At 32.5% G+C, this 27,423-nt stretch overlaps 1 protein-coding gene across 3 annotated transcripts in view; it reads left to right on the top strand.

The window, feature by feature from the left end:
• The window catches only part of DNAH8 (dynein axonemal heavy chain 8), a 121,323-nt gene that overhangs the window by 52,316 nt on the left and 41,584 nt on the right, over positions 1–27,423 (top strand). For all 3 annotated transcript variants that reach the window (XM_031594121.2, XM_090135210.1, XM_090135209.1), the window contains 19 exons: positions 1,443–1,667; positions 2,307–2,479; positions 4,165–4,343; positions 5,587–5,774; positions 7,856–7,942; positions 8,080–8,187; positions 8,970–9,104; positions 9,612–9,773; positions 11,506–11,752; positions 12,957–13,198; positions 13,277–13,417; positions 17,332–17,569; positions 18,391–18,533; positions 20,938–21,072; positions 23,114–23,236; positions 23,479–23,692; positions 24,198–24,307; positions 24,880–25,043; positions 26,957–27,146. In XM_031594121.2, the coding sequence (XP_031449981.2) occupies positions 1,443–1,667; positions 2,307–2,479; positions 4,165–4,343; positions 5,587–5,774; positions 7,856–7,942; positions 8,080–8,187; positions 8,970–9,104; positions 9,612–9,773; positions 11,506–11,752; positions 12,957–13,198; positions 13,277–13,417; positions 17,332–17,569; positions 18,391–18,533; positions 20,938–21,072; positions 23,114–23,236; positions 23,479–23,692; positions 24,198–24,307; positions 24,880–25,043; positions 26,957–27,146 (3,204 nt within the window). The remainder of the gene's footprint in view (positions 1–1,442; positions 1,668–2,306; positions 2,480–4,164; positions 4,344–5,586; positions 5,775–7,855; positions 7,943–8,079; positions 8,188–8,969; positions 9,105–9,611; positions 9,774–11,505; positions 11,753–12,956; positions 13,199–13,276; positions 13,418–17,331; positions 17,570–18,390; positions 18,534–20,937; positions 21,073–23,113; positions 23,237–23,478; positions 23,693–24,197; positions 24,308–24,879; positions 25,044–26,956; positions 27,147–27,423) is intronic.

Here is a 27,423-nt window from a genome sequence, read left to right as displayed (position 1 = left end):
TTAGTGATTGATCATAAATTTCATTAGCAAATAATGAACTGTTTCTCAGCCTTTCTGTATTCTGACTCAGTCATTTGTTAATCATTACAGCAGTAGGCATAATTATTTTATAGAATCTATTCAAATATTAAAACCGGCCACTACATTCCTAATTTCAAAAATTGGTCAGGACATTTAGATTTTGAACAGAATTATTTTAAAGTTGTGTTTATGACAATTGCTTTTATCTTAGCAGAATTTAAGATGTCTATTACTTTAAGAAAAAAAGAATGGTGTACTGCCTATTTTGCCTACATGTCAGACATTTTGAGGTGGCTTTATTTTCACCTGGAAAATCTTGTTTCCCAATCTAAATGTTATGATTGTTAAGACTGCACAAATTAATTGTGTTAAAAGTAATGAAGAGGGTGGGAGAAGCAAGGAGAGAAGAAAATGGTCTTTAGTCAAGAAATGTAAAGTACAGAGAAATAAATGCTTTGTTATAGGACAGAGAATAAATTAGGCAAAATATTTAAAAATATTTGATATATTTTCATTCCTTTGAATTACCTATTTACTGTCTCAGTTGCTTCTGTTTCAGATAGCTTGAAAAAAGTTGCATCCAAAGGTGTTTTTTCCCCTCAAACTTAGCTGTCATTCTAAAATAATTTTGATTTTTGGTAGTCAGATTATTGTAAAATATGGAGATACTTCCTGCTTCACAATCTCTGTAGCCTTGAACTTGTTACAGATATTGGAGACAAAAAGTAGAAAGTGGATGTCAAAGTGTTAGCTCTTGGTGCTCTGTAAATTTAACAGTGTGGGAAAGAAAGGTACTGATAGAATTCTCTTCTATCATGTTTTGCCATGGATATCAATTGGATTCATGGAAATCATATGTCATTTACATGGAAATGTGGAAACCAAAATCTGAGACTGCAGTTTACACTCAATGTCCCAGATTTATTTGGAACCAAAAATACTTTCTAGTTCAGAGTGCTCTAATGAGGACAACCAGTAATCAATATAGTAATGCATCCCATGTTCAGTAGAAAACGAACACATTTTTTTAAAAAATGTTCTTTAATTAGATCTGAACTGTCAGAGAAAAAATTTCAGCAGAATGTCTCCCCACAGTTTAAGATCTGTTTGTTTCTGATGCTGGAGTACACTTAGACTAGATTATAAGTGAAACTGAGGCTGTGCTTAATTTGTGCATATCTCAGTGTATGATAATTTTTTGTAACTTAAAAAAAATGTGTTTTTTAGGAGTTTGAAATCATGTAACAGAACCAACTAACTCAAGCAGAGCATTATGGTGAGGTATTATCATAATGGGAGTTAGTGATCATTTGGCACTCTTGATGCTGTAATTTATTTTCACATTATGCCCAAAGCATTTAAGAAAGGAATAGTATTGAACAAGTTATTATTTTGTATTCATTCACATATTAAATCTGTAGGTTGGATTACTGGGAATTCAAATGTTGTGGACGCGTGATTCTGAAGAAGCTCTAAAGAATGCGAAAGAGGACAAAAAAATCATGCAAGCGACCAATGGGAGATTTCTGGATATTTTGAATATGTTGATTAGCCAGACCACACATGATCTTTCCAAGTTCGACAGGGGGAAGTTTGAAACACTTATTACCATACATGTACACCAGCGTGATATTTTTGATGATCTGGTAAACCACAGGTTTTGATTTCTGACAATTGATTGCTGTCTTCCATAACATCTAATTTATTCTTTGTCTCTTCTGCTCTTCAGAGAGCAGGCTACTGGGATTTTCTTTATGGTTTCTAAAGGGTATATGCAGAAGAAAAACAAATGAAAAAAATCCTAAAATCTGTCATTTGATTTGAACTTCTTAGAGTCTGCTAAATTCTTTATGTTCATTTATTCTCTGATAAATGCTACCTATTCCTCAATGTTTTTACTGCTCATGATATGAACATACTAGAATATACAGATTTTATATTCTATGTCTCCATTAAATCCTTCCTGCACCATGCCCTTTGTTACTGTGTGTTTGGGGAATTCACATAATGTGGATTGCTAATTTCACTTGGAGGATTAGATGCACAACCAAAAAAGCAATTTAAGCTTCGTTTGATTGCAGTCAGTTGAAATGATCAGATCATTTGTTAGTCAGCTTAAAATAGATCTGTAAATATTATGTGAGGTTTATATTTACTTCACTTTACTTCTTAGGAATTCTAACTTAAGAAATCACTCATTATTCTAATTATTTGCAAATTAAGATTTTATTGCAGTTATCAAATATAATGAGTGTTAAACATAGATATGTTTACTTTTTTTCAAGGTAAAAATGCACATCAAATCACCAACTGATTTTGAGTGGCTAAAGCAGTCTAGATTTTATTTCAAGGAGGATCTCGATCAAGTTTTTGTATCCATTACAGATGTTGATTTTATTTACCAAAATGAATTTCTGGGTTGCACTGAACGTCTGGTTATAACACCTCTTACAGACAGGTTAGAAACATGATCATATGTAATAAACATTTTTATATATAGTGTTTACTTAACACAGTATCTTCAAGGAGAAATATTCTGAATTAAGCTCTATGTGTTCTAGGTCATGATCAAAAGTCTTCTCATACATTTGCTAAACTGTATCCTTAAAAAAAAAAAAAGAAAAGAAAAGAAAAAAAAAAAAGAAGGAAAATAAGAAGTAAAATACATTCCCACTATTTTGTACACTTAGTCATTCTTATAACAGTTTTGTCATTCCACGGTCTTAAGAGATCTACTAGTAGAACTGAGTAATTACACACTAGTGTGTATTTTTGCAGAGATTCTATTCTGAAAAGAGAGAGTGGATCAAATGTTTCAAGCTCTGTAATGAAGGATTCTATAAGGATTTTGTTGCTATCCTTTATGTCAAGCAGTACCCTTACTACCCCAATGTCTTTGAACGTCTAAGATAACCAATTATTAGTACTGGGAAATAACCATTAACTTTGTTTCAAATGTGGATTCATGTTGGGTTTTTTGCTTTTTTTTTTTCCTTTGGAGTTCCATGGCTTGTTCTTCAATTTATTCCTTTCTTGAGGTGTCACTTCTGGCCAAATGGGAAACTAGGCTGCCAAAAAATATTTACTTGCCAAAAATTCCACTCAGTATTTTGCAATAACTTCCATGATACCACTATTAATTTTGCTATTTATGTGGAATATGGGTCTGTACAGCTTTTTAGAACATCTTTATTTCTCCAGTATAGGTAGGACTGCTATTGTGACAGTATGGAAAGCTCAGTTCTTTTCTGCAGTATATTGTACATCATTCAGCAATCAAATATTTTCGGACAAAAAACTTAATTTCTACTCCAAATTTGTCTCTACCCCAATGGACCCATAGAAGTAAAACCTACAGGTTTATGTTTTTTATTAGTTAACAGAGTCAGATAATAAGCGTCAAGAACCTTGTAGTGCAAATTTGACATAAAACCACAATGATTCTATCTAATCCATAGGAATTAGGTAAATTAAAAGTTCTGAATAAATACTTTTTAGCAATGTTAGTTATTTAAAGCTGATTTGACAGTGAAGATACCTCCTCAATTGTATAGAAACTTGGTTATTTTAATTTTAGTATTAACCACTCAATGCCACTTAACTGTGTGAAAATCATTAGGATCACATATAACTAAAATGGCGGTCAAGACTCTTCAGGACTGAAAAAAAAATGAATTGGTGATTCAAAGATTTAATCCATAATTACGGTGAGGGCCATGTATCCTTATTCCTTCAGACTTCAAGATTTAGACGACAGTAACCTAACTTGGTGAATGGTACAGAGATTAAGGTATTACCGAATATAAAATGGTATCATTTAACATCAGAATTGTCTTGTTTTAGCTTCAAAAATAATTAATGACAATTAAATTCCTTTGTGTTGTTCATTAACGTTTATCTAATATTAACAGCTTTTAATGTACTAGATAAAACAAGAAAAAGTAATGTGATCTTTATTAGAAATGCTTAAATTCTGCATTTTATGATTTTGCCACTCTGGAATTTCTGTATTTAAGTGAAATTAATGGAATTGATTATGAAGATTTGATGCTTTAACACAAGAATATATCACATGACTCATTTTTGTATTTAATTAAACATATCTTCATTGTTTAATGAATGTATATGATTTAACATTTTTAGGTGCTATATAACTTTAGCTCAGGCTTTGGGAATGAACATGGGAGGAGCTCCAGCTGGACCAGCTGGAACTGGTAAAACGGAAACAACGAAAGACATGGGAAAGGCTCTGGGAAAATATGTAGTAGTCTTCAACTGTTCTGATCAAATGGATTTCAGAGGTTTGGGTAGAATTTTCAAAGGTAAGATTTCATATAATCATGTAGGATTGAAGGGACCTCCACAGGTCGCACATACCCCCCTCGTACTCAGAGCAGATGCAATTAGAGCAGGTTGCCCAGGACCTTATTCCTATTGGTTTTAAATATCTCCAGGGATACCTAGAACACTTCAGGGCCACTGTTCAAGTGTTTGACCAACCTCATAGTAAATTTTTTGGTAACTCTATTCCCATATTGCAACTTGTGTCCATTGGCTTTTCTTCCAATGTTCACATCTGAGAAGAATCTGGCTCCAACTTCCCAGCTTTCAACTCCAATAAACAGCAATACTCTTTTCAATCAGCTTTCTCTTCAGGCTGAAGAACCTGTATTCTCTCAGCCCCCCTTTTGAATCATGTCCTCCATACCCTGTTAATTGTGGCAGCCACCTGCTGGGCTTGTTCAGTAAGCCAATGTCTTTCCTTTACTGGAAAGCCTCAGACTGTATATGCTACTTACAACTGCTATCTCACAAGTGCAAGGTAAAGGTGAATAGTGATTTTCCTTAAACATTTGGAAAATAAGCAACTGGGTACCTTTGCTGCAAGGGTGTACTTCTGATTCATGCTCAGTTGTTAAGGATAACACCACATCCTTTTCTGCAAAACTGCTTTCTAGCCAGTCAGGACCAAACCTGGACTGCTGCATGGAGTTATTGTCTCCCAGATAAATGACTTGTTGGACTTTTTGACAGTTGATTTTTCAAAGTTATAGTATTGTCTGTACTGAGGAGCAAAGGGTGAAATTATTTAGATTTTTGTTATTTTATCAAAGAAATAATTTTTAATCTTTGAAAGTTGAAAACACAAATAAAAGTTAAAAAGCAGGACTTTTTCTGCAACATTTTAGGGCTAATTTTTTGAAGTTTTAATTTACTCCTTTTTTATTTTTTAGATGAACCATTGCTTTTTGCAAAATAATCAAATTACCACATTAAAGGTTCCATTCATGGTAATATCAGTACCAAAATCTGCTGAATGCCCTGAGATAACAAAAAATGTTTCTGATTTTGATTCATTAACATGCATTTTGTAGAAAACTGACTCTTGATACGAAAACACTCAGGTGGTTTGGAGGAAGTTTGACCTTAGCTCCAGGGCAATAAATAAAGCCAAATTTTATGTAGTTATTTGAAGAAAAAGACAAACATATAGTTCAAGTATCTCAAATATACCTGAAGAAAAAGCAGATTACACATTTTTATATCCCCCTTTTTTTTTTTTAGGTCTTGCACAGTCTGGATCTTGGGGATGTTTTGATGAATTCAACCGGATTGAGTTGCCTGTCTTGTCAGTAGCAGCACAACAAATTTATATTATCTTAACAGCAAGAAAAGAAAGAAAAAAACAGTTCATTTTTTCTGATGGAGACTGTGTAGATTTAAATCCAGAGTTTGGAATTTTCCTAACAATGGTAAATATAGCAATAATTCCCTAGAAGTGACAAATTATGCCGTATGACATAAATGGCATGACAAGGTGAAAGGAAATTACTTGATTAATTAGTTGGAGCTGTTGCTAAGAAGTAGACTAAACTAGAGAAACACATAAATAATTCTCTGTGAATTGCATGCCTTAGTTTTTACTTTAAGATTATTCCTGAGGTTCGGTGCATTGTGCCCCCTCATTACTGTACTGCATTTCATTATCTCATCTACCTAGAAGTTTGGCCAAACTTTCAGAATTCTCTGTGCTTGCTGAGAGGACCAAAACAGTAACATACTTAACTACCTTAACCTGAAATGCTTTAACATTATTAGTGAAAAAACTACTGGAGGAGGGGGAAAAAAGAAAGAAAGAAAAGAAAGGGAAAAAAAAAAAAAAAAAAAAAAAAAAAGAGACCCTTTTCCTAAACCTGAAGGTTTCTTTCCAGGAAAGACAATTTTCAAGTAGATGTGTCTTGTCTACTGGATACTCTATATTGGATAAAAAAAAAATAAAGCTGATTTACAGAGGATCAGTATGATGATCCTCATATGTTCATGACAACAGGTCTTTCAAAACAAAAATTATCATATTCTTGCATGTAGATGTGCTTACTTAAACACAACACTAGTTGTCTAGTTTTGTCTTCTGTGGCAAAGGGATCTGCTCTACTGTGTGCCCCAATCCTGGATTTAGCACAGGTATTATGAAAAAATGTGTCTTCCATCATGAGATTTTTATGGGTGACATTTATGGGAGGCTTTCATAAAATGGCAACACGTGAAAAATTCCTGCAGTATATATACATCAAAGATAAGTTCCACAAATGAATGGATAATCTGTGCAAAATAAAAAATTAAAATATGTATTTATTTATTTATTTATTTATTTATAATTTTAGATGGGCTATTACCAACCATTTCCCGAAGGTAGAAGCACAAACTCCTGGTTTTAGAATAAGAACTTTCAGAATATGATGTCTTGTCACTGTGGGATTTCTGAAGCATTGCAGGACTGATTCCTGTAATCTCATGGTTCGGGAATTTTATAGCGTATGTTTCCTAATGCTGAGGCAGATGGCAATCCAGGATGACCTTATGGGAAATTAAAGTACACATCCACATGTTCAAGTGTAGATTAAAAGTTGAGGTGCTTAAAATTTGATTTGATCACTTTTAATCTTTTAAATGTGACCTGTTTGATATCAGTTGTTCAACCTGTTTGCAGCAAGCTTCGGGGAATCCTCAGTTAAAGTTAAGTAATAGTTAACTTGTTAAAGTTGACTATTAAAGTTAGTGAAGTCATTAAAACTGTATTCCATATGATTTGTCATAAAGTTTTCATGTTTTAGTTTTTTTGACTGTTAATTTTACAAAATTAACAAGTTACAAAATATGCTTTTTGTATTTTTAAACCATAGTTTAACTCAGTGCAATCACTGAAAGTGTTATAATTTCTTAGATTTTTTTGATTTCTTCAGCAGATGGGATCCACATGTAAATTATTAAATGTTGAAATTGAGAATATAAACTTTTAAATATGAGAAATACAGAGAACTTCTTCGTATTTCTTTACCATAGACTGGTTATTATTTTGTTGGCTCTTGCTAGTCATCGAATCTTTAAGACATACCTCTTCTAAACAATATTTAGGAAATTCTCTTCCCCAAATGCATAACATTTGATCAGTATCAGTTAAGCTAGTATCAACTATGTACTCTTTAGTTACTGTAAAGAAAACGATGAACTGTCATTTAATTATACTTACCTTGCTGAAATCTCAGAGCTCTGGGAATACACTAGAAGCAATGAACCAAGTAGATTTTATTCCACAAAAATTCTAAATTATGATTACTGGCTTATTATGATAAACAATTTCAGTTATAATGCAATTTTATGTAATTCTTAAGTTCATAGTTTGGTTGAAGTTTCTTCATATTTTAATCATTAGTGGAGAAAAGATGTAACTCAACAGATCTAAGCATTTATGTATAAATTTGCTTTTCTCAAAAATTAAAAAGAATATTATTTGACTGATGCAAATAATTACGCAATTTGTTTTCTTGTATAGAACCCTGGATATGCTGGACGCCAAGAGCTACCAGAAAATCTCAAAATTCTGTTTAGAACTGTGTCGATGATGGTTCCAGATAGACAGGTACAATTAATGACTGAACTTAAAGAAAAAAAATGTACATTGTTATTTGAATATTTTAATTTGCTTATCTATTAAAAAACAAACAAAAAACAAAAAACCCAACATCCTTTTTCTAAGAGGAAAACATTCTGTTTCAGATAATTATAAGAGTTAAGCTTGCAAGTTATGGATTTATTGATAATGTGGTTTTGTCTCAAAAGTTCTTCGTTCTTTATAAACTCTGTGAGGAGCAGCTCACTAAGCAGGTAATGTTATGCATTCTCTTCCCCTTTGTCTTCATATTTATGCAATGCAACCCTTTAGTTTTCATTTGTGCAGGTTGTTTTTGAACAATCACTTCTATGCTTTTAACAAAATATTGAAATGGTTGAAATATAATTCAAGCATTTTTCTATTAACATTTTTGAACCATGTAAGTTCATGTATGTGTAGTTAAATACACACATTCATCTAATTCTTAAAAAAATATAACTTGCAGTTGCCCATGTATGAAGTTCTCTGCCTAAATGTGGTAGGCAGGGAAAATTAACCTTGTGTCTCATTTTTCTGAAATGCTTAGTGAAGTCAAGATAAAGCATCTGTAGCTTTCTGCTACAGAGGAGGAATGTCTTAAGTTTGATTTAAGTTACAGCACTGCTTTGAATTTCACAGCACTGCTTTGATCTGAAGCTTTGGGTTTAAGCTGCCTTAGTTGGGACCATACAGGGTAGAATGCAAATATTGTTTTTTTTAAAAAAAACTACTGATGTAGAGAGCTACAAAATAGTTGCTATATCAATTCATAAATGGCAAAATCAATGAAATCCAAACTAGAAAGTTGATACTCTCCTTCCTGAAAATAAACCTCTTATCTGTTGTTTATTTTCATAGAATAATTCCTAAAGAGCAGCAACAATTCCAAATTAAGTTAACTTTTCCAGTCAATGTGACTATACTATAGAACGGAGAAGTAAGATTTACTATTCTAATGAAATAAAGATAGAGAACTTGTTATTGATGCTTAAGCTGTATTTTCACTTTCTACTAGGTTCATTATGACTTTGGTCTGAGGAATATCCTTTCAGTACTTAGGACTCTCGGAACTCAAAAAAGGGCCAGACCAAATGAAAGTGAATTAAGCATTGTTATGAGGGGGCTAAGAGATATGAATCTTTCAAAGCTGGTAAGAATCTAATATTAATTAGCTAATCTAATAGTGGTTTTTCTGGGGTAAGATGTTTTACTAATGGGTATAGACTGATTACTATCAATAAATGGAATAATTTGAATATGAATTAAATTTATGTACCATAAATCCAGTGTATGTACCAAATCTGTAGGGTATGATATCCAGCAGGGCTGAGAAATCTATCTTTCACATATTTTTAGAAGTTTTTATAGGTGCTCTTTAAGCATTAGAATTGAATGATCATACATTTTATAAATATAGATTCAGTGTGTACCGAGTGAGAAATAAAATAAATTTCAAATTTATTTTTCACATGACATACAGATGACATTATGAAAATGCTGCCAGCTTAGTGATTTGTCCTGTTGGCTGACTGTGCTTATGAACACAAGCACTTCTGTTTAAAAAGTACATTCTTATTGTTTAATATTTTACAGTAGATATCAATTTGGGTTTAAGAACTGTGGATAACTGGGCTTTAACACTGAATAACTTTTTCAGATAGATGAAGATGAGCCCTTGTTTCTGAGTCTTATCAATGATCTGTTTCCGGGGTTGCAGTTGGACAGTAATAAATATATTGAGCTTCAGGCTGCAGTAGCTAATCAGGTTGAAGAAGCAGGATTGACTAATCATCCACCGTGGAATCTTAAGCTTGTTCAGGTAAAAAAAAAATTCTAATATCTTCTTAGCAAATGCAAGTCGGAACACCATGTTAGTGGTTAAATCGCTGTCTCGTTCAAAGACTTGTGCTGCTAGTATAAGAATAAAACAGACTATATGTAAGCCACACTAGGAAGACTAATCTATTATTTATTTATATCCAGAAAAAGAAAAAAAAAATCTTAAAGAATGCTGCTAACTCAGCCTTTCTCATATATTTTAGTGCATCTGAGTTATTTGAATGAAAAAGGAAAGTCTGTACTTAGCTTTCTAAACATGAGTTTTGTATGCTAGCGCAGGGGCAGTAGGGCATAAGAATGCATTTTGAAGGCCTAGGCACTAAATAAAGTGTAACAAAAATAGCCAGGTTATAACTTCTACAGCACAGAGGGTAAGAGCTAGAAGAGCTATCATAGGGAAAGAAAAATGTAAGAGGTATGCATTTGTATATTTGAGCAGATATTGTAGTAATGAATCTTTTCTCACATAAGTGTTAAGAACCTATATTCTGGTTGAGTAATTATCCAGTTTATATATATTGGATTTAAAGAGATCAAGTGTAAGGATGTGTAGAGGCCTCAGACAGTGTTAGTGTATGCTATTACAACCTTATGTAAACCTATGACAAGGTTAATTATGCAAGCGAACATGCTGGAAGTACTATAAAAGGGAAGAACCAAAGGTGCAAATATGAATGAACTGTTTCTTTCAATTACATAAGTGGCTGAGTGGTTAAAGCTATGAAGAGACTTGGAGGTTTTCTAGACATCAAAGAATGTGAACCAGCCTGACTACTGTTAATTTGTGTCTGTAGTGTTCAAAGCTAGCTTTTTCTGAAGTACATTAGCTAGGTAAATGTTGTGGAAAGACCACAACTATGTGCTGTATGTATCCCTGTTACCTGAATGCAGCATCACTAGCAAAATGAGTAAGAAAACTTTAGAATCTGAATGGGAGATGCTTTATAGTTGTTGGTAAACAATCTTGCCTACAAACAACAAAAAAGTTGTATGATTTTGACATAATATTTTGTTCTTCGCATTTGAGGAATTGAAAGATAGACCCTATGCGTTACCAGGTTGCTTGGACTGTAGTAGTGTAGAAAGTTTCATTTGCTTTATATTGCATGCTCTTTAGACTTAAGCTACATTGTAACTGAAGAGCAAAAGGCACAAATCTTGTAAGCTGTTCCAAGAAATTACTTATTTTGTCTTGGGAACATTTGGAAGACGTGATGTTTAGTAAATTTGTGATTTAATGGTTAAACTACAATTTTGAACTGTAGTAATTTGTACATAAATACTTCAAGGAAGTTCTTCAAGGAAGTGTTAGATTTGTTAATCAGCTGTGTGGTCTTAACTTACAAAATACCGTTGGAAGTGTTGTGTCTGTTTAATTCATGTTCTTAAGATGCTTTAGCACTTTCATTATTATACATTCTTGTGTTGAATGTTTTGCTACTATTCATATTTTTCCTTTTGAGTAATACAGAAAAAGGCTAGATTTAGTTCTGTAAGCCACTTTATAGTAAACTTGTTTGGTGTTTATTAGATAAGGATATGAAAGTATGTGCAGTTCCACAAAATGCTACAAATAAGGAAATACAAACTGATTTCTGAGTTCCTGATCTTGAATGTCTAATGTATTTATAATCTGTGACTATTAAACATATGTAAGTATAAGCAAAAATCTTCCAAAAGCAGATTTCTCAAAATATTTTTCTTTTTAATAGTTGTATGAAACTTCTCTAGTACGTCATGGGCTGATGACACTTGGACCCAGTGGATCTGGAAAAACAATGGTCATAACTATATTAATGAGAGCACTGACAGAATGTGGACAACCTCATAGAGAAATGCGAATGAATCCCAAAGCTATTACAGCTCCTCAGATGTTTGGAAAACTAGATGCTGCAACTAATGATTGGACAGATGGAATATTTTCAACACTGTGGAGGAAAACATTGAAAGCTAAAAAGGGTATGTAAACACTATATTTGAGTTATCATGAAAACGAATGATGTGTTGAAAAGAATCCTAAGTGAAAATATTATGAAGCTCCCTTCTGAAAACAACTATAAATGATATTTCACATCTCTTCACAAGAAAGAGGAAGTGTTTAAAAACTTACTGTTTCAATTGTTTCAATATTAACATTAAACAATAAAAACAATAATTAAATTGTTTGTTCCCTTGCCACTTCGGTTCTGCAGTGCAGATGTATTACTTGGAGGCTGATAAATTACAGTGAAGACTTACTTGTACTTACTGCACTAGCTTTAATTTTTTTCTGTTTTTCTTGTATTGACATATTTATATTGCAGTGTACTGAAATTCCTTTTCACGGAAATATTCATTTGCATCTGAAAGAATAAAAATATTTGTATTATTGAAAGGGAATTCGTCTAGGATACCTTCCTAGAAGGTGGTTCTCTTTTTTTTTTGAAAAAAGGGGATTAAAAAGGGGAACAGGGGCCAACAGGGCAGAGATCCAAGATGCCAAGGCTCCCTACCTCACTCCTTACTCTACCGTAAAGAGATTTTTCCCAATGCCACCAATCTGAACCTCCCCTGGAGAAGCTTTGTGCCATTCCTGTGTGTCCTATCATTGATTACCATGGAAAAGAGATCAGTACCTCTCTCTCCACTTTCACTCAGGAAGTTGTAAAGAGCAGTGAAGTCTTCTCTCTGCCACCCTTTATCCAAATTAGACAAAGCGACTTCCACCTCTCCTCATAGGACATGCCCCCCAGGCCTTTTACTTGGTTGGTTGTTCTCCTCTGTAAAAATTCAAGTATCTTAACATCCTTTCTATAAATATCTTTTATATAAATTAAATTATTTTTTCAAGTCAAATCTATTTTGCATGACAGTATCTAGTAAACAATCTTTCTGTCTTTGCCTTAAGCCATGAGCATTTTCTTCATAATTTCTCCTCTTTTCCTGCTGAGGAGGGAGAATGGGAGAGTGGTGATCTGATTCTATGCAGATAGCATAAGTAATGTCTTTGCAAATGTATGTTATAAAGATAGTCATTTGTTTCGTTCAGAGATGATGCCTTTACTAGCTGTGCTATTCATACAGTAATGAATATCTGTGAAGACAGTAGAATTTACAGTAAGCTTGTTCTTTATGTGAACTATAACTCTTTTCACTGTTGGGTTTTGTTTTGTTTTTTCCTCAGGTGAAAATGTGTTCCTGGTTTTAGATGGTCCTGTAGATGCAATCTGGATTGAGAATCTAAATTCGGTTTTGGATGATAACAAGACTCTCACTCTAGCAAATGGAGATCGAATTCCCATGTCTCCTACTTGTAAGCTGTTATTTGAAGTCCACAACATTGAGAATGCTTCTCCAGCAACAGTTTCTCGAATGGGTATGGTCTACATCAGCTCTTCTGCCCTTAGCTGGAGACCAATATTACAAGTAAGATTATCATTGCTAGCTACTCCAATTTTATTTAGCTATATGTTTATACAGAATAACATTGTGGATGTTTTTCAGGCATGGCTGAAAAAACGTTCTGCTCAAGAAGCTGAAATTCTGCAAAGTTTGTATGACAGAATCTTTGAACCAGCATATACATACATGAAACTAAACCTTAATCCAAAAATGGAGCTTCTGGAATGTAACTACATTATGCAGGTAAAACAGTGTGTAATCTTGCATGAATTGATATTGTAAATTGGCAAAATTGAACGACATAATAGCAATAACGTTTCATTTGAAAAGATTGTTTTGTGATGAAGAAAACCACAGCCTTAATATTAGTTTCTTAGAATACAGGAGTTAGAGATGTGCAGAATGAACTTCTCCTTTTTGCTTCATATTTGAACTGGTCTTGAGTTGAAAAGAAGTTGAAGTCTTTATTTGGTTTTCATAAGCATACGGTTAATAAGCTAGTGGTTTCATTCCAATTCCATAAACACCAAACAAATCGCAGTAGAGGTCAAACCAAACCTACTGGTACTTTCAACAGAGAATAATTCTGTTTTTATCTCCAGATGTGATTTCTCTCAGTCAATGCTTCCAAGGTCAACATAGTTACTTTTGCTTTCCTCTTTCTGCCAGTCACAATTTTTCTTCAAGTGGGAGCCAATCAGTGATTTTTTAATAATAAAAATTTTTTACTTCACAGATCTACTATGATTGCCAATCCTATACTGCATGTCTCCAGCTGTTTTGTTTATGAATCAGTTGTGACATGCTGATTCTGAGTCTCTAGTCTCTGTATTTGTCTCTTTAATGCTTTGTATTGCTAGTGTCATAAAGTCAGAATAACAGAATAGACAAGATTTTTGCTAACACCACAATTAATATTAAACTAGCTAACTACTAAACGTGATATCTCTTTCCTGTACACTAGGGATTTAGCTTCAGATTTTCAGTAGTTGGAAGTATTTTGCTGCAGATGAATAGCCACAACAGATGGTACAAAATTAACTATATTTCTATGCTGTTTTTTATTAGTTTTTTTCAGAAAATGTGAGCAAGTCAGTGTTCTACTCGTATTATTTTACTAGTAAAAGATTTCCCTGATTAAACCTGCATTGAATATTTCTTCCTTTAATGTAACTCTGTAGTGCGTTTCTATCACAGATGTAACAGTAAAACCCTTAGCGTATATTCATGCTAGTGTTTATCTATGATCCAATGAGATCAGACCTTTATTCTACTTAATCACTTTATATATTCATTTACTCACTTTGCTTCCCCACTCTAGTTCACTTTCTTATCCAGGCAGAGATTTTACATTTGATATGAGAAGTTCAGGCAATATGCCTTGTTGGTTCTATGCTGTGCAACCTCTTGCAGTTACCAGTCAGACCAATGACCGTTTGCATCATCCAGCATTTGTCTGCATCATTCTGATCTATGGGATCTTGCTTTACTTCCAAGATCTTTCTCTCAACCATGATCTTTACCTCCTTTTTCAATTATTTCTGGAAACCCTTTATTTCTGCACCACCTCTTCTTTAAAAGACATTATCACACCTTTTCCATAAATGTCTATGTGCAGAAGCACTGTACCTGATTAGCCTCCCAACTGGTGGTTCTATCTCATGTCTCTTTGTTAATTTCAGGGTATGGGTCTGCAACTGGCATTTAGTCCAGGTGTTACCCAAATCTGTGTACCAAACTAGTTGCAGATAGCAGATGTGTTCTTAAGTGTTCTTGTGTTCAATTTTGGATATTTACCCACACATATTCATGTACTCAATTATCTGTTGTTTGTGGACATACACAGTTAAATCTGTTTGTTATTTATTGTTTTATTTTCCCCCACTCATGACAGCTATATATATATATATTTTTTTTTAATTTTATTATTTTTGTAATAGTAGTGTCACCACTGCCTGCCTTCCTTATACCACTGATTTTCTAACTGTATATATTCTATCAATGTTTCTAGATTATCTTTTTTTCTGCCATTTTTATTTTTGTATTTGTGTTTTAGCTGTTTACCTTCCTCTGGACAACCCCATTAGATAGACAAGTAAAATTTGTTTGAGAAGAGTCAAAAACTTTACTTAGGGCTATCCTACCTTGTAAGTATATATGAAAAATCAGCTTCCTATTAGACGTGGTCTTCATGAAGAAATAAAAGTGTTCAATGAAGTTCTTTACCACAGATTTACATGGAACCTGAGCAATAATAGCAAAAGTCAAGTGATAAATTTCTAGGTAAATAATTGATTACAAGATAGGAAACGAATGATTGAAATAAGGTAGCAATTTTTACAAAGTGGAGAGGATAGAACTGATCCTGAGGTAACAGGCTGGTGCCGCTCAAAATATTATTAAGCAACTAGGAAAAGTTGTAGCTGAAGAAGCTTACTGATGGCTGAATTGTTCAAGGTGTTGAGGACAAAACAGCTAACCATGAAGAACTATAGACAGACCTTATGAGACTGAATAAATAGGTAATGAAATGGCAAATGAAATTCATGGAGAGGTTCACACAGGCAAAAAACAAGCTGTACCGTGCTGTATGTAGCAGATCTATGGAACATCTTGCTGAAAGGTGTTATGGATAATAAAAGTTTATGTACATTCAGGGCCAGTCCTGAAATTTTCATGGTTGAAAAATCTGTAAATGGTTACTAAACCCAAGGAAAGTCTATTTGGTTTTGAAAGCCATACACTGGTCAGAGTACAGGAAGTAACACTGCCAGTACCACTGCAAGCCAAGAGAGTACCAATAGGATTTGTCATAGCTTTCCTTTGTTTTTACTTTTCAGATAGCATTCACTTTTGGTCACTGTTACAGATGAGATGCTGGGGAAAAGTGTTGTCATCTGACTTTTTAGAACCATTTGTGTATTTTTGAAGCTATTTGTTTCTGTCAGTTTTCTTTCTCCAAAAACTTGTTGCAGAATACTTTTATAAGCCAGTGCATCATGGGAAAAATTTAAAGTGGTCTTATGTTTGAGGGGATGAACAGATTTTATTCAGATAAACAGATACAGCCTGTTTCTGAAATAATTAGATAGTCTTCAGAAGAAAATTAGTGGTGTTATCTTAACAGTCTTAACTATAATTAATAGTGGTTAATCATCTTTTTAAAACTGATTTTTAAAGCAATTAAAAGTATTTAAACTATTTAGGTCCCTAGGCTGTATTATATATTTTTTCATATAGATAATATTACATGTATTTATACAAATGTAGGGGTGTGTTTATATATGGTACTACATTACTTACTACTTGTGAGTAGGAAGTATATGAGATTATGAAATCTAAGACAGCAGAAATAATTTATTAAAGAACTAATTCCAGGTGCTGACTGAAAATCTGATTCTCAGTTAGAAAGATGTATTTTGAACCAATGTCTTTGATACTGCTATGTGTAAAAAAGTCTTAAGTGATATTATTTAAGACAATCAAAATAAACATCAGGCTTGAGAGTGACATAATAAATAGTGAGGTACTAGATTTCTGGAATCTAGTTCCTTAGAGAGGGAAGCAACCATAAAAATGGATACTTCAAAGATTTATTTCCTTTTTAACACAAAATAGAAGTTGATATTATATATTCAATATTTGACTGTAATTGAGATAAAAACATTAAACAGCAACTGAAAATTCTTCTATGCTTAAAGATAGAAAATTATGCTTTAAGGACTTTTCAGAGGTGAGGAGGTACATAAATTATAATGTTTAATGTTGGGTATTTGGGTTAGGAATTATGAATATCCCAGTAGATATATAAATACTCCTAAAATATTGCTCAATTACTCTAGCTTGTAAGTGACATTATTCAGTAGATGTATTTTAAAAGAATATTTGACTGTGAAAATACTGATGTAGTTTTGAAAATGTGCAGATTTACACGGATACCTTTAATCTATTCTCTTGTGTTTACAGTTCTGAATGTTATGTTATTTCTTGAATTCCTGGAATTTATGTTATTCTTTTGTAATCTGTATCTGTTTTCAATTATAATTTAAAGTTTGAATACATATGAATAATTTATGTAAATACGTATATGGGGATATAAAATTAAAAAGTGATTATCTAATGCTTTCTTAATGCATTATATTTTAAAATATTTTCAGTCCATTAATCTTCTGGAAGGTTTGATCCCATCGAAGGAAGAAGGTGGTTTATCGTCTACATCTCACCTGCATAAATTGTTCTGCTTTGGAATAATGTGGAGTTTAGGCGCCCTTTTGGAGTTGGACAGCAGAGATAAACTTGAAGCCTTCATCAGAGCTCATGATAACAAATTAGATTTACCAGAAATTCTCCCTGGCACCAATCAAACCATGTATGAGTTTTATGTCACTGATTATGGTAAGAATAATCTCAATAATAAAAAAAGACTGCTACTTTACTGGTGTTTTGTAACTGAGTGTAGCTCACTAGAAATTTAAAGTTACTACTTACTCCTTGGTTGTATGAGCAAAGATTTTGGAAGTATAGTAGTAGCTCATATTCAGTATGAATCTACTCTGTCAAGATAAGAAGTTGGAAACCAGGGATAGAGTTCTCATTGGTAATATTTTCTTTTTTTTTTTTCTTTTAATTTCATTTTTACAGTTTTTTTTCTGTTAATTGTCTTTAACTAGTCTATGTTTTAGAATAATTTCCAGTCTGTTCTAGATTAAATTAATTTTACATTTGTATTTAATTTCCTCACAGCTATTATTTTGGTTAAACATATAATCTGATTTAAATTCCACTTTTAATCACTGTTTATCCATATTTGATAATCTGTAGTAAATCCTAGAATTCATAAGATCTCAAATAGTATATTATTTTCCACGGAGAATTTATAGGTTAACTAATGCAGGCATGTCAATTTCACTAAGAATTTACTGATCTTTCACATGATGGTCTCATGGGAATGCATCTATTTCTAATTTATCCAAATTCAGTTATTTTCCTGCCAGCAATTATTGATTTAGTTTATACACACCACCGATATTTTCATATTCTGATAGTGAAAAGTTATAGAATAAGAACAAGTTTTCAGGTAACCATTATTTTGACTTTCTTATTTAGGTAGCTATATGTATATTTAAATAGTACATATTATTTTTATATATTTTTATATTTTATAGGATTTTTTTTTTTTTTTTTTTTTTACCAGCAAAATATTTTTGTAATTTCAGGTGATTGGGAACATTGGAGTAAAAATGTTCAGGAATATGTGTATCCAACAGATAATGTCCCAGACTATGCATCTATTCTGGTTCCAAATGTTGACAATGTCAGAACTCAGTTTTTGATAAACACAATTGCAAAACAACACAAAGTAAGTACAAAATTATTATTTTAAGTGTAGAAAAACAGAAACTTCCATATATACTAACTGAGGGTTGCAGGCATTCTCTGCCACTAGCAGCCTCTAGCTTTCCAGCTGCACCATTATTTACATATTGCTCTGTTTTTATTTCCTTAACTTGAATCCTCTATAGTTATTTATGTCCCCCAAGGAGGTTTAGAATATCTTAATAAAATATTTATTCTCTTAAAACTTAAACCCAACAACATATCATCTTTCTTAGAGAAAAGACTTAAAACCTTGTTCCTAGTATTTACATCATAGTCCTCATTCTGATTTATGCTTTTTGAATAGAGAAATAAGGATAATGAGCTTCACATGTCAATTCATTATAAACATGAACACTAGCCTTTACTGCATTTTTTTCTTTCAGTAGGAAAGCTGTATTCAATAGCATTATCCCTGACTGTAGAAAAGGATAAAATACTTTATACATTGATTTAACCAGTAAGATCCACTCTGCCATCATGGCCAAAAGGCCATCAAAAATAGTTATTTACAATGTAAATATGTACAGTCCTATTTGCACAGTTGATGCTCTGGAAAAAAACTAACAAACAAGAAAAAGCCACAGTTGCTTTAGCACAATGTTATTAACAGCCCCAGCAACTCAGTGTGGAAACCTGTGCTGGATTCACAGCACAGTTCAGTTCAGAGTACTCCTTTCTTGGAATCTGGAGCCAGTATTAGAAATACCAAAAGTGCATGATCCAGTGATGGAACTTGGCTTTTCTGTGAAATTCTGGGATTTAGAACAAAACCATTTACTTGGACTTGATGAACTGTTCCTGAGATCATAATGTGGCTGTCTCTTTCATGTATCTGACACAGATTATAAAAACATACAAAATCTTGATATTTGAGAACAAATGATTAATCTTTCTATGTCAATGCCTTGGGAGATATTTGTAATATTTCCAGGTACATTTGTGTGCAATCATTACAGTGCACGTAACGAATACTGAAATATTCTAAAGACAGTTTCTGAACCATACTCTTTTTCACAGTTCAGCGCTCCTGAAATGTATGGTTTTACCCACCTTTCTACTTCAGAATTTGGTGTATCATGGAACTAGTGTCTGCGTCTTGGTTGAGCCAAATTCTCCCATCTAAGATAGCAGTCAGTGTGCTTTATTTTCAAGCATTCCTATTTTGTAAGGCAATGAATTTTGATATGAGGAATAAATTTATTATTTTCTTTCCTGAATCATATCATAACAGCATGAACTTTCTTTCCAGCTACAGCTGAATTACAGGAACTAGATATAAACAAATTGATGTTTTACAAGTCTGACTTGTTGATTCTCCAAAGTTTGTTACTATCTGTGTTAGTGTGGTCAATTGATCTCTTGGATATTCAAGAAATTGGATAAGGAATGAGGGATCATACAGGATCATTATGGTAATCTGTTGGAGAACATTAATTTAAAGTAGAAGAGAGTGACAAATATTTGAACAAATAATTTCAAATACAATATTGTCAGGGATCTCCTGCGTTATCAAGTTTAGTGACCCCAATCACAAATAAATACACCCCTCTTTGAACTGATTAAATTTGTTTCATGCAGTGGATATAACAATGAAGAGAATGGCATCTGTCAAACATAGAAGTAGGATGAAAATCTAATCCAGAAAGAAAACATGAAGGACTCTTATGTCTGAAGAAAAAGCAAGGTTCCTGTTTAGTTCCCTTTCAAGAAATGAAATGGGAGATTTCTATAGGAGTTTTAAAAGAAAGGAAAAAAGTACCACTACAGCATTAATCTTTTACTTCAGCTTCATTCTGATTTTAACTCAGATTTTACCAATACAAGAAGGAAACCAGAAAAACTTTCTTTTTCTTGATGTATTTATTAGGGGTTTTTTTACACGAAAATGACACTTTTAACTATTGATTAACCAGGAAATGAGATATTAAAAGTGAAGGCAAGAGTAAGATACCTTCTAAGAAAACAACTTGAAACAACATTCAAATTAGATGTTTGAGACCACTTTTCATTATAAATAAAACCCTGCTTAAGGTCACCTGCTGCGAATAACTACTGCAGTGAATGTGTTAGAAAATTGAAAAGTTAAGGAACTGGTTTTAAAAAAACAAGCAAACAAAAATACCCACAAACCATCTCTAGAACATTCTCTCTTTATACTTTATTTTTTGACTCAGTAAGTAATTTGTCTTAAAAAATGGGGGTGGTATGAAAAACACATACTGTGTCATTGCATATGGACACACAGAGAAAACTATCAGAACAATATACCATCTAATATTAGACCAAAGTATTAGAGGAAAAATCCCTTTGTCTAAAATAACTCTGTTATGCATATTTAGTTAACAGTTCTGATACTACTAATGGAATTTAAATGTCTATTGCAGGCAGTTTTGCTCATAGGAGAACAGGGAACTGCAAAGACAGTCATGATTAAGGCATACGTGAAGAAATATAATCCAGAAGAACATTTGTCAAAATGTTTAAACTTTTCATCTGCCACAGAACCATTTATGTTTCAGGTAAAAATATACCATTTAATCAATTCTTGAATATATTACTTAAATGTAATTAATTCTGAGGAAAAGTGAGATAGAAATATAGTTTAAAGGAACTTTTTTTTGCCTAGGTCACTTAAAGTCTTCAGAAAATTCCATAAAATAATTGTTTTTTTGCAGACAAGAGTGAAATATATTCTCTCATATAGGGAAACATATATTTGTGATTACTGTGTGCTTTTTCACTATGGAATTTTAAGAATTTTTTTCTCTAAAGACCCTTCACTTCTTGTTCAATTAATGATATTTTTTGCTTAATCAATTTGGCCTGATTATGCAGTTTCTATATATGTATATTTCTCTGTAGCAATATATATATATTTAAATAAAAAGTAGATTTTAAATTCTAGATTTGATTTTTTCTTAGCTCAGAAAAGATGAGTACAACAAAAATCTAGTCATTGAGGTCCTCTGGCAGTGAAACTTTGTACAGATTTCCCTTTTCCGAAACAATGGCAGAAAATCTATACCAATAGAAACAAATACTACAGATACCTTTTTAAATGATAGAAAGTATGATTTATATCACAGCACAGTGATTCAATATTAGTACTTTGCTAAGATGTGATCCTGAATGTTGAATTGACTTCATTACCTCTTCAAATGAATTCATGGTGAGAATCCTCTAATAGGATGAAGTAATCACCTGTGAAGATTTCTTGATTGAAAAGCCTGCTCAGAGAGCAGGTCTTATAAATTCTATCCCAGAATCTAGTATCTGTTTTTAAAAAAGTAATTCAAAATGGTATAAAGAAAGTTGTGAGAAGTCGTAACTTAAACCTCCGTTATTATTTATAATTCAAAACTCATAAAATAACTGCAGAGCTTTTCTGATATGTGGAAGATCTCTATTCATGGTGTATATCAAGCTATGAGACAGAATATGACAGGTATCCCTTCACACATGAAAGATTAACTGAATAGTCAGTATCGTTTGTCTCAGTGGCTTTCACAGATAGAATGATAGAAGGACAAACAAAAATTTTAGTTGTTTAAGGAAAACATTTCCTACTATCTTTTGAGGTATTTTTACTGCACTTGTTTCTATAAGTCCAAGTACCTTTGGAATGACTGTTAAGCTGTATTACTTTGAAGATGCATTCTGATTAAATATCAAGGTCTTATTTGTCTATTGCATACTACTTATTATTCAGTCTGCAGCTTTTTCCACCAAAATGTTAAAATACTGCACAACTTAGCTTACGAAATGTCTGGGATATCACTTTAATAATAACCTAAGTTGACTTTATATGTTCCGCTTGCTGTACTGCAAATAGAGAACAACTGAGTTTAGCTAGGGAAATCCAAAGCAATCGCAATCTTCAGATGCTACATAACAAAGTTGAATTCCATTTCTCTCCAGAACCAAGCTTTGGAAGGAAGACTCTGAGTTCATTTCATAGCAAATCCAATATTTATTTAAAAAATATGCTGTAGATAATGAAAATACTATTTCTGCTTGCTGATTTTCTAGTTTACTCATAATTAATTATAAATTTGGTTAATCTTCTGTTTCTCAGATTGTGTCCCACTCTTTCTTTCTTGTTTGTGGAGCATGAGAAAAAAAATATGCAAAAAGTTCACAACAACTTCCAATCTCCTCCTTTCCTTTTTTTATATATTTTTTATATATTTGCAGTTCCTCTTCTTGCATTAATCTTGATGTGTTTGAAGACTGTAGAAGACTTCACAGAAGATGTTACATTTCCTGTAGAAATAATGCAACATACTAAAATAAATGACATTTTAGTTTTGTCATTTTTAAGAAAACTTCTCTGGTAGCTAGAGTTGGGTATTATCGTCCTAAGTCTGGAGAACTGCAGTAGCTGAATAGAGTTCCTTCATTATCAAAGCTCAGGCTACTAAAAAGAAGAGGAAATTGTTGGTTAAGTAAAGTGTTGTTGAAGAAAGCTAGACTTTAAAAAAAACAAAAATTAAATATTTTTAATATATTATATACATTGTGCTTTAGATAAAAAAAACAAGAGTTTTCTTTAATTTTTAGAGGACAATAGAGAGTTATGTGGATAAACGTGTTGGAAATACTTATGGACCTCCTGGAGGCAGGAAAATGACTGTTTTTATTGATGATATCAATATGCCAGTTGTCAATGAATGGGGAGATCAGGTATGTTTTTAAAAAGTAGAATCTATTCTAAACTGATGATATTTTTTTCCATGTATAAGGAGATCAGGGGACTTCTCAAAATTTTAATAAATTTAAGTTATTGGTAATGCTATTTAATAATTTAATCTGAGTTTGGACTAAGTCTCTGTAGGTATTCAAGGTAACATTACAAGAAGAAATTTAATTATCCCATTATATGTTTTGGCTTGAATTTCTAATTTGTGTGTTACATAAACTTACAGATAACAAATGAAATTGTTCGTCAAATGATGGAAATGAAAGGAATGTACAACTTAGATAAACCTGGAGACTTCACTACTATTGTAGATGTACAGATAATAGCAGCAATGATACATCCAGGAGGAGGCCGTAATGATATTCCACAGCGTTTAAAAAGACAGTTTTGTATATTCAATTGTACATTGCCATCCAATGCATCTATAGACAAAATCTTTGGTACTTCTTTCTCTTCTTTTTGCTTGTTGTTTGTTTGTTTTTTTAATAATTTCTTCAAAGTGTGCTAAAGTACGTTGTCTATTTTCATATCATGCAAATATAGAGTACTTCCATTGAAACAACTGAAGATGTATTTCAACAAAATACTGCCTTGGAACAGACATTAATCCCTCTTAACGCTTACCTTTCTGATTTTAGACATAAAAAATAGTTGATAAGAAAATAATTGTGATTTTCTGAAAGATTATGAGCACTGCTGTTAATATGTAATACATATGCATTGTCTGAACAAACTTCTGTTCCTAAAATTCTTTTAACTTTGGCAGTACATGTGACTACAATTGTACACCAGTTCAGAAGAGCCATGGATAAGAGAGACAACATTATTTCATCCATAATTTAAAAGCAAATTAATTTAAAATTTGTTTTTTAAATATTGCTTACAACTTAAATCATTACATCCTGCACCTTGAGATTAATTATGTATTCCATTTCATCTTTTCAGGTGTTATTGGATGTGGGTATTTTCATTCATGTAGAAACTTTAGTTCTGAAGTGTGTGATATGGTGAAAAAATTGATCCCAACAGGTAGAATATTGTGGCAGTGGACAAAGGTATGAATTATAGAAAAAATTTTATCATCATCAGTGTGCCCATCTGGTCTGCAGGAAGGTGCCCCTGCCCATAGTAAGGGGTTGGAGCTAGATGGTCTTCAAGGTCTCTTCCAAATCAAACCAGTCTACGATTCTATTTATCTCACCTAAGCTTATACCCCTTAAGAATAATTGTTGGAGAAAGAATCTGGAAAATATCAGATTTAAGTATATATTACAGATGAATGACTGTATCATTTCATTCATTCTTTATTCATGTTATCCAAAGCTTTAATCACTATAACTTGGGAACAGAGTGTGAAATTCTTTATTATTTATCATTTTTAATTTCTAAAGTCCAAAGCAACATATGAGATAATCACACTTTCTAAGATTGCTAGATCCTGCTTCCAAACAGATCAGATATTTTTAGATGACTTCTTAGAAACAGTTTGCCCAGAGTATTACATAAGAAAATTAGTGTTTTTGTTATTTTAGTAAGTATATAATTATTTATAAATGTATAATTTATGCTATTCTCATTTTATTCTAAATGTTACTGATTTTGAATATTAACAATACTTTTTTTTTAGACAAAGATGCTGCCTACACCATCTAAATTCCACTATATCTTCAACCTTCGAGACCTTTCTAGAATTTGGCAAGGGATGTTAACTATAAGGGCAGAAGAATGCACGAACACAACTATCCTTCTAGCACTTTTTAAACATGAATGTACTAGAGTAATTGCTGACAGGTATCATAACTGTATCATTTTATATTTAGTAGGTTTCATTTTCATTTTCCTTTCACTTCATTTTATGCTCATACCCCTACGATTGTTTAACAAGGTAAATATAATTAGGCAAATATGGAAAATGTTGTCTTATTTTGCACATAGACTCTATTATATGGTGTAATCCCAATAGATGTCATGTTCTCTGCTAATACATTATCATTCAGTCTCTGTTTAAAAAAAAAAAAAAAAAGAGGATTGTACACGGTGGCCCACAGACGATAATATGAAATTGCTTTGATCTCTTCATTGGAAAAAGTAATCATCACAAGCCTCTGATTTTCTGATTGAAAAATAGTCATTCTCATCAAAAACTTCTTTAAATGATTCATGAAACAGATAGTTATCAGCACTGTGTTTTAAAGATTCAGTAATATTTTTTTCTACAATTTCTCAATTTCCTGTGAAATTTCAGAGGTAAGGTAGCTGCATGTAAAAAGCAACGTATATCCACAACTACTGTTGATTTTAAGTAACCTAATTATTTCACTTTCTGATAGCCTGAGGAACAGCTTTCATGTTTTTTATAAAATGCATGCTTTCTAATTAAAATATTGAAGTTAAACGTTTACTCTTTGATATACCTATCAACTATTTTATTGCACTGAATTTACTTTATATAATGAAAGCAAGACACAAAAGAGCATGTTATGCTGACTTTGCTTTAAATTAAACCTGAAGACCATGAAATGGCAAGTACTTAACAATTACTCCTGTGACTTTTTTCAGTGAATTTTTTCAATGTTAAGTACAGTTGTAGAAGTCTAAAATTGAGTTTATTTTAAAATGTCAAGTATGTGCAGTCTGATGCAAATGATTCGGTGCTGTAGCAGGCAAATAACGTAATGATGGCATGGTATTCAAGCACAGTCAGCCTTAATAACTGTTACTCAGTAACCTTTCAAGGAAAGAGCAATGATATAAACTAAGTGTCTTAAGAAAACAGAGACAGAGCTGCTTATAAGAGAGATGAGGTAAAATCCTCCTAATTATACTTTGGTATATGGACTTCAACATGTACTCAATTTGAAGCAGAAATAAAACAAGGAAGATAAGTAAATCTTTGAAATCACACACTTGAAACTGGCATAAGAAAGAACTGTCCTTACCTTTCTAGGTAAATGCTAGGAACGGTTTCAGGCAGGACACAGACTGCAGTCAACCAGTTTTAATTACCATCCTTTCCTGTATCCTCTAAAATCCCACTTCTTCTTTCATGGAAACTCCGAATCATTTTGCAGATGCTTTCTTATTTTTTGCAGAAGGATGCATTCACAAACTGAAGTTATTGCTGTTTATGATGAGCTCAAATATCCTTGAGGAGCTCTACTTTGGAAACCCTGCTTACTTTCTCTCCTTATATATAAATACTGAGTTCTTCAAATGCATGTGAGAAATCTAAAAGGAAATCTTATCCATCGTTTCTCAAGAATATAAAAATGAAATTGAGAGTTTTCAGCTGACTTTCACTATTCTTTGTTTCATTGCAGTTTCATTGACATCACTAATAACATAAATTATGCTATTCTGCTGCTTGTCAAAAGAATTAAGGGAATCTTATCCGTGGTTATTTTGGAACAATTCAACCTTTTCCATCTGAGAAATTAAGTGGTTTGTCTTTACGTAGTTCTTGGTAAAATGGAGAGAATTGTTTTCCTCTATTCTAAAGATTGACTGTGATACCTGTGGAACGTGAAAGTATTTAATTTCTGTGAATACTGCCTTATCATTTTGATAGCTATTGCCTACTAGGTATTTTCCAGTGAAATGTTACAAAGTTTTAGTGAGTTTGTTTGTTTGTTTTTTAGTATTTAATTATCTGCTTTTCTCCTTACTTGAGTTTTTTTTTAATTAGGCTAATCTATTACTTTTAGATTTATTACCCCCGAGGATATAGCCTGGTTTGATAAAACTATTACAAAAGCAATAGAAGAATATGTGGGTACAGGTGTATCAGTTCCTCAAGCAGAGCCATATTTTGTTGATTTTCTGCGGGATGTACCTGAACCAACTGGTGATGAACCAGAAGATTTTGTGTTTGAAGCACCAAAAATTTATGAGGAGGTATTTCATTTTACACCAAAATATTCAGGACTGTAGTTTTCTTTTAAAGTATGTTATGTTGCCAAATTCATATCATACAGAAAGTTTTGTTGAATATCTGCAGCACATTTGTCTATACCTACCATAAAAGGTAGCCTATTCATTCCTACACTCCTTTCCCCCCTATTTTTTTACAGTGTGTGAAGAATTCTGCTTACACACAGGTACATGCATTAAAAGGGTAATTTTATTATGTGTGACTAAAACATGAGCTCATGTTAGTGCATGAAAATGCCAG

Source organism: Phasianus colchicus, chromosome 2 (genome assembly GCF_987193195.1).
Source record: "Phasianus colchicus chromosome 2, bPhaCol1.hap1.1, whole genome shotgun sequence".
NCBI classification, from domain to species: Eukaryota; Metazoa; Chordata; class Aves; order Galliformes; family Phasianidae; genus Phasianus; species Phasianus colchicus.
This window is presented reverse-complemented; position numbering and strand designations above follow the sequence as displayed.